Genomic DNA, 12,614 nt, shown 5'->3' on the forward strand with positions numbered 1-12,614 from the left:
AAGGATATTCAAACTCTGTTTATACCATTCATTCTTTTGATTACTTTCCAAATTTTCTCAATTTTTGTTTCTTTCCCTATTGTATTACAAAAATTTCTCCAATATTCTCTCTTTGTATTTTTTTTATAGTTCTCCTTACTATTGCTTGTTTTCTTTTATAATCAATTAAATTCTTATAAATTGGATTATGTTTGAGTACCTTAAATGCTTTATTTCTTAACTTTATTGCTTGTTTGCACTCATTTGTCCACCATGGCACCATTTTCTTATCAATCTTACTCCCTGATTTCTTTATAGAATGATCTGCTGCTTCCATTATTATCTTACAAATTATTCAATTTGCATCATTTATATCCCTACTCGTATCTACTTTTTCTAAGTTTATTTGACTCGTATATCTAAATTAAATCCAGTCTGCCTTATGAAAATTAAACTTTTTCCCAAGCTTTATATTCTTAGATTCAGTCCTACTCTTATTGTTATGGGATAATGATCACTACCTATTGTAGATTTTTTTTTTTTTTTATCAATGAACCATTCACAAATATCAGCTAAAACATTTGAAACAATAGTTGATTCCATCCCTGTTCTTATATTGATTCTTGTTCCCCCTCCATCATTAATACATACCAGATTTTTCATTTCCATTAATTCTTCTATAACTTGTCCATTTTTATCATTACATTTACCCCACAAAGTACTATTTGCATTAAAATCTACACACCAAATTACTTTCCCTTCCAAATATTCAGTTAACTCCTCCATTATACCGATCGTTAATATTTTACATGGATTATAAAAATTTACTATTTTGCATTTACCTCCTTCTTCCCATATAATTACCACATACTCTAGTTCTTTCCCTTTCCCTAATACCTGATATTGTATCCCTTGTTATAAATATTTCACATCCTCCTCCAACTCCTTCTGATCGATCTCTTCTTACACTATCGTATCCTTTAATCACAAAATCTAATGTTTTTAACCATGTTTCCTGAACACAAATAATTTCCGATTGTTCGAGCTCATCAATATAATCTTTAAATTCCTGTCCATTAGCGATTAAACTTCTAGCATTCCATTGTAATAACATGAACTGTTTTCACCTGATGGTCCTGGTTTCCTATCTTCCTCCAACTTTTTATTTATGTTCTCCCATGATCCCTCTTTAAAGCCCAAAAACATTTCAGCTCCTCTCTCTATTATTTTAATCTTCTCAGTTTTATGTTTGGCTTGGTCAGTGCAGTTGATGACATAAGCTATAAATATTTTTTCCACTGGTATTGTGACATTATCTTCAGTCTGTACTTTGCTTTGCTGTGATGTTTGACTCACTATTTGTTCAATCTCTCGTGTTTTCTGTTCCTTCACATTTTTAACTGCTTCTGCATAGCCTATGTTTTTAGTTGTTTTAATCTGTATGATTTATTTTGCCCTCTTCCTTACTTCACATCCTCCAAATGTGACTCTATGATTCCCTCCACAATTACATTTTTATTGTGCTGCTTCTTTACATTCTTCTAATTTGTGATCTTCTCCACATTTTGGACATCTCTACTTCCCTTTGCATACTGCTGCTGTGTGTCCATACCTTTTGGCATTTGAAACACCGAAGTGGTGGAGGTACATAGGGTCTGACCTGGAAATTGAGGCATCCTATTTGATGTTTTTTGGCAACTCTTTCTTCAAACTTTAAGGATTGACAAACTTCCAACTCTTTCTCCATCCACTGTTTTTGACAATCTTTTCAAGTTATTCACTTTTGCACCTACAACACTTCTCTTAATTTTATCAAGATCTTCATCTAAAGGGATCCCATAAATCACTCCAATTTTTTTATTTTCTCCCATGATTTTTTTCTCCAGCACAGATCTTTTGCAAATATTATCCACATTTAAAGCCTTATTTTTTTGTTCTGCATCTTTACATACTACCAATAGGTTTCCGTCTCTCAAAATCTTAACCATTTCAACATCTCCGATTTTCTTTTTAATTTCTCTTGACACCCCAATGGGGCTGATTTTATCCTGTTCTTCCTCGTTTTAATATTACTTTAAATTCCTCCCTCACAACTTTCCTCCTCACTATCCTTTCTTCTGAACTACTTCCTTCCAGTTCCCGTTTACTGCCTTGGCTATCACAAATACCCTTTCCTTCATCCATTTTATTTCTTCCAAGACCTCTTTCCACTGGCGTCCACCCTTCAAAAATCTCCATCTTTCTCATTACCTATTTCCATGTCCATCCGAACCATTCACATACCAGTTTATGCCCAATCTGCATTTTCCAAAAGCGATGTTTGTTTTTGAATTTTGTTTGGGTAATTTTGGAAACTTATTACAGAGAACAAATTCTAGGACAGCTAAGTGTGAAGACATGTGAAATGGTTGCTGATAGAAGTTGAGTTTCTTCTCTAAATTGTATTTTTAAAAGCTTTTTAGACAGACCAGTGCACTGAACATCATTTACAAAAAAAAAAAAAAAAAAAAATAACAATTGAGAATCCAAATTGTTAAATTCTTCAAAAGGGGGACAGCATACCATCCGGGTTCAATAATTGATTTACCAATATTGTATTATCAAACTCATTTCCCAGAAAAGAGGGATTACTCAAAATGTCCCTGATTCCATGACAAAAAAAGTCTGGCAGTGAAATTATTTTATTTTGATTTTTTTATAAATAAAAGAGAAAAAAAAATGCAGACATGTTAATCGGGATTTTATCAATATAAAATTACAAACAAGAATGTTTGCCACCCAGCATTTTGGACCTAACAGGTTTATTATTCCACGGAGGTACGACTTCTGATCAACTGGCAAATTTGATCTTGCATGGATTATTTAAAGTATGGAACTCTAAACCATTTAACTCATAAGGGTTCAGAGAAAGAGTTTGTTGTACAACAGTTTTTTATTTTTATTTATTATTTTTTTTTGCGACACTACGAGGCCATAGTAGTATAGTAGCCAGGTCTAGAGAGCTAATGCAGTGAGTGACAGCAGGACGAGAGACATCTTTTGCCTTGGTTACCAACATTGATTTTCTTAGAGGTTCTTCTTTATTGCATTAATTTGTTTGTTTGTTTAATTGTTTATTTAAAAAGGGTTTCTGTCAGCAGGTGGCAGTATCTAATGTTATCGCTGGGGTATGTGGACTAGTAACTCCTCCCCTCTTCGCGCTGCTTCTGTTAAGTTCTTCCGGTGGACAACAACGGAATTATGTTATGTTTTTGCTCATTTTTGAGGGTCGTTGGATGAAAAATAGAATATTTCAGCTATAATAGCCGCTTTATACCCTGAGCTACAACGTTTGACTGTGACACAGAACCAACATGGACGTCCCGAACCCTCCTGAAGGTGAGCAGAGCTCTGCTGCAGCGCAGCCACGATGTTAGCCGCTCTAGCTAACTCGTGAATAAAGGTGCGGTTCCAGCGGCGCATTCTTTGCTTTAAATGTTGAGTTATGTGTAACGGAGGCATTTAGCTATTGCTGCCTCATATTTCAGGACATTCAAAACAATAGTCGACTAAAGCGCTGCACGTGTAAAATTAATCAGTAGCGTAAACGGTGAAAATAAATGAATAAAAATTGAAATAAAAGTAGAACCAACAAAGTTATAAGGTGACCATCAGTTAAAAGTCAAATTTAAACGAAGTTTTAATAGGCTTTAGGGCCATTCCACTTTATTTTTTCACCATTTAGTTAATCTTGAACATGCTCTTGTTTAAGAACTAAATGTACGCTCTTCAAGCTCCGACTAGATTATTCTACATTTGCAAAATTTTTCAAACGCAGTTTATTATTAGTGAAACCTTTTTTGATTTATAAAAAAATATTGATACGTGGGTGTTTATTTTTTTTTACTTTTGCATCTGGGCCATCTCAGAACTGGTTCAGCTCGGAAAGTACAGATTGGTGTTGGTTTTCCTTTGCATGATAATCTCTTCTTTTTTTCAGTCACTTGTTCTCTAACCTCCTTCCTGTCTGAGCACAATCTCTGTCAAGAGTAGTGTTTTCCCCTTGTTGCAGGAAGAAAAATTTAGAAGAAAAGCTTCTTCTAGATCTTCTCCTCTGACATCTGTGTTCTGACAGGACCCAGTGACCTTGTAAAGCAGCTTACTGTAGATGGAATCTGATATTCTCCATTGCTTTACACTGAATTGTTGCTTGAATAATTCTCAGAATGCTATTTAAACAGTCGCAGCAACAAATACTGGTACATTTCTATTGATTTAATCAACTTTTTTTGCTAAATGTAACTTCAATAAAATAATATATTTCAGGTTTACTGTGTATAAGTAAATATGAGTTTCACTCAATTAAGAAAATGAAAAATGCTCTTTAAATCAAAAGCAGCTGAAGTACCAGTTAAAAGAAAATGCTTGTCAAATTAATCGTGGTCAGAAATGAGAAGAAATTATTTAAGACAAGACAGCCTTTTCCAGGTTAAACTTTTGGGCGTATATATTTTTTTTAGGATATTTTTGTTTTTCTTATGACTGTATTTATGAACAAAAAAGAACATTAAACACTAACTCAAAGTGTGAAACACACCTTGGTCCTTGGGATGTCAAAGTTAAAGTAGACGTAGATTCAATTAGTAAAAACATTCAAACTAAAACAGATTAAAGATTGCCAAGGTCTTGAAAAATTAGGCTGAATGGTCCTTTAGCCATTTCTTGACTAGAAGCTGCAATCCGAAGCCAACTTCAGTTTCGTGTCTAACCAGCTGTTTCTAAAAGTCCAGGAAATGTTAAAGAATGTTAAGTTATATACATTTTTATTGATTTTTGGTTGCAAATTCATCTGATTCTCCGTATCCTTTCCTTTTTCAGATCAAGAGCTGAGGAATGTGATTGACAAACTGGCCCAGTTTGTGGCTCGGAATGGGCCTGAGTTTGAAAAGATGACCATGGAGAAGCAGAAGGACAACCCAAAATTCTCCTTCCTATTTGGGGGAGAATATTTCAGCTACTATAAGTGCAAGCTTGCTATGGAGCAACAGCAACGTATGTAGTTAAAGACACAAAGCAGTTAATGTAATGTAGCGGCACCATTCAGTTCTGACTTTTGCAGTGACATTGTGAAAGCAAAATCACTGATGTCCCTAAATGAGCATTTTATTAGGCCCAGGATTAATGCATCTCAGAGGAGCTGACTCGAAATAGAAGTGTCTAACAGAGATCATTTATGTCTGTGGGAGAGTGGGCAAGAATTGGAGCCTTCTTACAGCACAGGAATCAGTAGTGCCAGTTGGCTGGTTAATGAAGTAAAATGATTGAGCTGAATACAAAATGGTAGATGGTGTCTAGTCAGACTCAAAGTATCCATGTTTGCGTTTACTACTCTGTTCACGTTGCTGACATGCTTGTTAAATTTTAAGTGAGAATATGTGAAGCCAAGTTATTTTACCTCATTAACAAGTGCCACTTCAGCCAAAGATTTTAGTGGTTAATGTAAATAACATTTCTACCATTGAACCGATTAGAAGTCGGCAAAACTCTGGATGAGGGGATTTCTGAATCTCACTTCACTCCAGCGGGGGAAATACTACAAGCCTCAGTTGTAGCTCAGCAGCACTAAACACAAGTCCAGCTCAGAGAGAACACTCTGATGAAAGTGTGTTTAAAAGGTAAAGCTGATCAGTGAGAAGCTTGTTTCCCCAGCTTCTCAGTGACGAGCGTGTACAGAAGGAGCTCCACGGGACAACCGAGAACAAAACTGTTCCTCTGTCTCTGGGGAGATCACCTTGGCAGCTTTAGCAGGAATTTGACTGCCATGAGGGTCGCAGCCCTCCTTCAGTTACTCAATGCAAAACAACCAGGATAGAATACAATAGGGCTGGGCCGAAAGGGGCCGGGCCAGGTAAGGGCCTGCAGTGCAAAAAGGCCTGAAGTGGGGGTCATGAAATGATTTTCAGAATCATAGTGATGTGACCCCGAAGTGTATGTATGGCCAAAAGAGAAGGTATAAAGTAAATAAATATATCATGAAATAAACAAATGTACGATTAAATAATCTACAGTATTGTATAGCTTTAAAATAATTTTTAGAAACTTAAATTAATTTAAAAGTACTTGCATTGATTTGACTCCATAAGTTTTATTTTTTAATAAATGGAGGAAAATAATTTTTTTAGAGGGTTGTCAGTCTCTGAAGTCGGCAAAACTCTGAATGAGGGGATTTTTGGAGTAAAAAATTCCTGTTATTTTGGTAGTAAAGGTCACAGGCAGAAAAGTTTGGAAACTGCTCTATTATCTTATAATAGGTGGAATTCCTCACCAGGTTATGAATATGATAAATTTGTCCTTTAGAAAAAAAATTAGACACCTGTATAAGTTTTCAAATATGATTTTTTTTATAACAAAACTATTTTTACAGTTAAAGTATGGGTTTTAACCACTCTAAACCTAGAAAAACCCATGTGTATGGATGGTCCGTGTACAGGCAGTTTGTTGTTTTTGTTTGAAATGAAAAAACAAAAATAGACTAATTTTTTCGTTTATTAAACCAAAATCTGAAATCGGACATCTCAGCTCGGTTCGTTATCCAATTTACCATTTAGTGCACAAAACAGAAATACAGAAATGGGGGAAAAAAAGGGTTACGAGCGCTCAGTTTCGATTTTCATCATTCCATTTTTGACAAGAGGTCTGACCCAGAGGTTCTCTCTGTCCGGTTTACACACGGGGACCGTATCACACATAGACATTATGCAGGCTGCAGACAGACAAGCTTTTTCATTTCATGCTGTAGTATTTTCTGCCAACTCCAAGTCAGTTTAAATAATGCTCCTGTAAGAAACATAATACCGGGCATCTGGTCACCGAAAAAATGGTTAGCCTGAGTTTTTATTTTGAAAAGCCAGAGCGCGGTGGCTTGATTTCCCACACCAGCTTGCAGCCATACCTCCCTCGTCTCCGGACCAGCAAGATGGCCTCCATTGTACTGCACCACCAGCAGCGGTAAATAGAGGTAAGTATAGTATTAATTAGACACAAGTTGTTTAAAGATGTTTTTAGGCTAGAAAGTAGACCTCGTAGTTTCTTCTATGCACTTAGTTCATCCAAAATTAGGCTTCTTAGAAATGTTCTCTGGAGTTTTTGGCGCAGCATAGCTCCGCTAACGGGGCCAGGCGGCACCAGGCTCAGCGGGTGGGTGGAGTGTGTTTTCCCCGCTAACCGTGGCCTGATCTCGGCAAGTCACCCTGTCGTTTTCCGCTGCTTGTTATCTGTTCATAGCGTCTCAAAGTGTAATATGAAGAGTTTGATGTCTTTGTGGGCTATATGTGCTGTTTGATTCATGTACCAAAATATAATATTCTTCTCTAGAGAGTTCAATACTTCTGAAGATATATTCTTCTTAACTTTGCCACAGTGTTTTCTTCCAATTCCAGTTGCTAATATCTCCTTCCCTTTGAAAATTCTTTGTGTATGTGTGAAATATATTCTTGCCTTCGATTGGCTTCTTACGTGCAGTATGAACTTTTTAAAATTGTTTTTTATTGTTCCTGACAGGCATCTCTTCAGGAGAGGCCTCAGCTCCAGGTTTAGGATGCAGCTTCCCAGAATCTCCCAGTGATTCTCTTCCTCCTCCTGACATGGTCTTCTTCACTGTCTCATCTTTTATATACACAAATTATAGGAATATCTTTTTATGATTCCTTGAACATGGGCTGAAAATCTGCTTTTGTTGTTTTAATAAATACATTTTTATGAATAAATTTATTCCTGATTATTTTATAAGATATGAGTTTGATAAGAAAATAAGTTTGGTAAGTGTCTAGTAAGTATTGTAAATAAATCATCCAGTTATAAAGCACCAACTGACTGGATACAGGTTGGTAAAATTTTAATATGAAATAATTCTTTTGTTTTTTTTAGTTATCCAGCGCAAAGGAATAATGGAGAGAATCAACTCAAAAGTTATGTTTAATCAGTTGAGACCAATTTATAAGCAAATCTTGTGAAGGGGACAAAGGTTTTCATATTTTGTTGGACAGTGATACTTCACTTATAAAAGTGTGAAAAAGTATCATGAGGTGATAAACCACGGAAGAGGATTAGGGCCCCTTAACATTTAGCTAACACCAGCATTATTATTTCTTTAGAAAGTCAGAATTCTGATTTAAAAAAAAAAATCAGAATTTTGAAATTAAAATTGGAATTCTAACTTTTTTCTGTGGCCCTCATATTCTTCCTAGATAATTATTTATTTAGTTAAGCTTTTATAATTTCATAAAATTGGTGCATTATTTTAAACATTTCCTACTTGTTAGATATTGGAAATGGCTACATTTTCATTGTATCTTTTGGACAGTCATACTCTGTGTGTTTGTCACATAACATTTTATAATCGGTAAATGTGCGGCAAAAACTAGTGGTGGTAGAGGGCCACATTGGGTTCAACTTGGGGAATGTTGTCTGATGCGAGTTTTAAACCAATTCCAGGTCACTTTGTTCAATCAATGATTGGTTTATTCTGTTTTAGATTTTCTTGCTTTGAACATTGAGAGAAGGACTGAGACACAGACTGACAAGGTCAATAATGCATAAGAGCTAACATAATTCGATAAGGCAACATAAGTCAACAGAAATCATGACGACTCTGCTCACCCAACTTCCAACACATAAAGCCAGCGCGTCAGTAACAGTGCCAGTCATACCTGGTGACGGTCACGCCCACCTCGACACACCCAGCACCCTAACAAAGACAATTGCCATTTCAACATAAATATTCTAATTCCAAAGGAGAAAACAGAAAACCAGTATGTGGACTAATATTGACACTTCTCCTTAATATTTGGTTGCACAGCCTTTGGCAGCAATGACAATCCTCCAAACGTTTATTATATTCATATAAACTTCTTGCATTTCTGTGGTGGCATTTTCTTCCACACTTCTTTTACAATATGCTCAAGCTCTTGTACATTTGCAGGGTTCCTTTCTCCAATGGCAGATTTCAGCTCCACCCAAAGATTTTCAACTGGATTGAGATCAGGACTCATAGCTGGCCATTTTAAAACAGTCAATTTTTCCCTTTCAACCATGCTTACGTGCTTTTTGAGGTGTGCTTTGGGTCGTTATCTTGCTGGAGGACCCAGGATCTTCACCTCAAACCAAGTTTCCTTACATTGGGCAAGACATTTCGCTCTAGAATTGCATGATGATCTTCTGATTTCATGATGCCTGTGATACGGTCAAGGCCTCCAGTACCAGATGCCGCAAAGCAGCCCCACAGTATTACAGATCCTTCACTATGCTTGACAGTTGGCATAGTGTTTTTTTTTCTTTAAAGATTTCATTGTGCCGTCTGTAAACATACCGTTTGTGTGAATTACCGAAAAGCTCCACTTTAGTTTCATCTGTCCATAAAATATTGTCCCAGAAGGCTTGAGGTTTGTCCAGGTTCTCTTTTGCAAAGGTCAAGCGTTATTTTTTATGTATTTTCTTCAGCAATGGGGTCTTCATTGGCCTCCGCCTATAAAGCCCCACTAAACAAATCCACACTTTTAGTGTGCGCCGTGTGGTACTTGTTAAACAATCACACTAGACTGCTCCAGGTTGGTCTTCAGGTCTTTAGATGTTTGACGTGGTGTTTTTTCCACCATTCGCACCAAATGTTGAAGACTTCTGTCGTCAATTCTTCTCTTCCCCCCACATCCAGGGAGGTTCTTGACCATTCAATGCCTGGAAAACTTAACTTTATGCACTGTTGAAACAGGGACACCAAGGTCTTTGGAGATGGCTTTATACTCTTTGGAGGTCTTGTGCTTGCAAATAATAGTATTTGTGGTGTCTTCAGACAGCTCCTTTTTCTTTGCCATTGTCACATATGAAGATGGACTAACAGATGACTTTTAAAGCACCAACATGATCATTCATTGGTTAATTCATGTCACATGTGTGGAGGCAGTTCATCACAAGTGATCCTTATTTGTGATTTGCATCAGGTGAGCCAAATTGGGTTTCCATACTGACTTGCAGCAAAGGGTGCCAATGCCATTGACATGGTAAACATTATGTTTTTCTTTGTTGTTCTCATAATGTTTATGTTTTTAAATGTTTTTTTATCATTTGCTGTTTTGCATCAAGCACAAGCTATCGACAGTAAAATGTTGTTTCACTTGATGAATTTCCTTCAGTATATATTCCATTATATGTACTTAGACATCATGGGTGCCAATAATGGTGACCAGGACTGTACATAATTACTCAATTCATTCAATTCAATTCATATGGCTCTTACAACTGCTATGCTAATGCTATTCATAAAGGAAAAAACTTTAAACAACTGTAGGGTTTGAATGACTGGCAGAATGTTGCGGTTTGAGCGTCTTGAATTGTAGTTTTTAAACCAGAGCACAGAGCAGATTAAAGACTCAAGATTGGAAAAAATTGGGTGGACTAGCCCTTTAACCATTTACTGAATCAGAATCTATATTCAGAAGCCAACATTAGCTTTGAATACAAAACAAAGCTAGAATATAAGCTCTGTGAAGGTATTATGACGAAATTAATTATACTATTAATTGCCGCTTTGGACGAGTGTACAAAGTATGCAGGGAAGAAAGAACTTCCAGATCAGACCACTTGTCAAAAATGAAATTATGAAAATCGAAATTAAGCATTCATTATCCGTTTTTTCCATTTCTGTTTTGTGCACTAAATGGGTAATCGGATAACAGCCGAGCTAAGCCGTTATCTGAGTTCCGATTTTGGTTTAATAAACAAAAAACGAAAAAAACAATTCCATTTTCGTTTTTTCATTTTTTGTTTCAAACGGAAAAACAAACTCCCTGAAAATACACGGACTGTGGATCATTGCAGTTGTAGCATTTCAGTAGTGTTTCAAAGAGTTGATTATTTTCTGGAGCTTTTTTAATAATAGGTGAATGTTATTCTGTTTTTGTAGATCTTTTCAACCCAGGAAACAAAGATGTGGTTGACATTCCCCATCCATCAATGCAGCTGGTTCCTCCACCTCCAGTTGCTCTGTCAGCTGCGCCCTCGATAGATGAGCTCATTCAACAGAGCCAGTGGAACCTGCAGCAACAAGAGCAGCACCTCCACACTCTCAGACAGGTAATAGAATAAAGAAGAAACAATAATTGAAGCCATAGAGCAAGACTATCTACATCACCATACCCAAAGGCAAAATGTCACCAAAGATTAGCAGGTGCAGAAATGTTAATATGTTAATAATGTCTACTAGGTACTCTGAGTACACTTAAAGCTCACTTTCTTAATACCTGTTTAAGTTTTTATATAAAACATTTTTAGACTTTTGTTCATGCTGAAGATGACCTGTTGTTTAAACCATGTATTAGGCTAAGGTAAAAAAAAGTGGAATTGAAGCAATTTTGAATGTGGCCCAGTTTTTAGTTTCTGACTTCAGATTGTTCTCAGCATTTCAGAAACTGTTGATCTATTGGGTTTCTTGCACAGCCATCATTAGGGTTTGTAAGGACAGTTTCCTTTTGATTCAGCCAACATTTTGAAGCTGAAACTACAATTCCCACAGCTCAACAAAACTGACCAATGACGGACTGGACAAATGTCGGCTTGTCCAACAGGTCCTGATTTAAGCTGCAACATTTAGATGGCAGGATGAGAATTTGGAGTGAAAACATCAAAGTATTGATCCATCCCTTATGGTAGCAATGGTTGACTCTAATGGTAGTGACTTGATTTTATGAGGAGTATTTTCTTTGCACACTTGGCCTCTTTTTGCCTCATTTCCACCGAGCGGTATGCTGTTTCATGGTCTGGTATATTCAGAAGAGTGTTTCCACCTCCAGTTGGACTCTCACTGGGCAAGTTAAACCTAAATGCCTGACATTGCATATGTAACAACTGCAACTTGTTCAGATACTGAGGGAGGCAACAAAGTATCGCTATAACAACCAGTGGCTAAATTTCTGGAGGTATGTTATTGAGCTACATCCCAATAACAGACCAGGCATAGTTGAAGCACTGTGCTTAATTCTGAAGAAGGGATTGCATTAAGGGAATACTTTCTGTAATTGAATAATTTTTTAATCACAGAAAAATTTGAAGCCCATGCACAGACGGTTTCAACTTTACTCATATAGTACATTATGTAGGCAACTAAATCAATCACTAAAAAAAAAAATCATTTCAAAATATCATCTGACATGTACAATGAACTAAATGCATTTTGCTGACTGGGAGCTGACTGTGTGTGAAAGAGTAATGGACAGGTCGCTTTGGAGCGCATCTGGTTGAATAGCACATTCAAAACTGAAGTGATACATTTATCAAGCCTATAGTACAGCGTTCCCCCCGGTGGGCATTCAGAGGATGGCAGGGGGCGCTGGCGGAAATTTTTACAAAAGGGGGGCGCTGGGATTCCTTTGGGGTGGTGTTTGCTCGAGTGTAAACTTTACACCTTAAATGAATAACAATACCAGTTTAGACTTTGAGCAACTTGCTAAAGCTTTATTGTGTAGAACTGTATCGATGACAGCTCTCCTTCTCTTCAGTGTTTGTAGCTTCTTCTCTCCGCACTCCTGCTAATAGTAGCTTCACCGCATCAGTTCAGCGTTACACCGGCTGATGATGTTGCTGTGATTCACTTGTCTGGTGTCTGA

General features: G+C 36.8%; 1 protein-coding gene across 1 annotated transcript in view; it reads left to right on the forward strand.

Annotated features, from left to right (window-relative positions):
- Positions 1–3,145: 3,145 nt before the first annotated feature.
- Positions 3,146–12,614, forward strand: part of LOC106950533 (calcium homeostasis endoplasmic reticulum protein-like) — a 28,792-nt gene continuing 19,323 nt past the window's right edge. Inside the window, exons 1-3 of the mRNA XM_015037456.1 lie at positions 3,146–3,357; positions 4,837–5,010; positions 10,916–11,085. Of these exons, the coding sequence (XP_014892942.1) occupies positions 3,333–3,357; positions 4,837–5,010; positions 10,916–11,085 (369 nt within the window). The 5' untranslated portion in view covers positions 3,146–3,332. The remainder of the gene's footprint in view (positions 3,358–4,836; positions 5,011–10,915; positions 11,086–12,614) is intronic.

Source organism: Poecilia latipinna, unplaced genomic scaffold (genome assembly GCF_001443285.1).
Source record: "Poecilia latipinna isolate Pla-1442-1.1 unplaced genomic scaffold, P_latipinna-1.0 Scaffold406, whole genome shotgun sequence".
Lineage (NCBI taxonomy): Eukaryota > Metazoa > Chordata > Actinopteri > Cyprinodontiformes > Poeciliidae > Poecilia > Poecilia latipinna.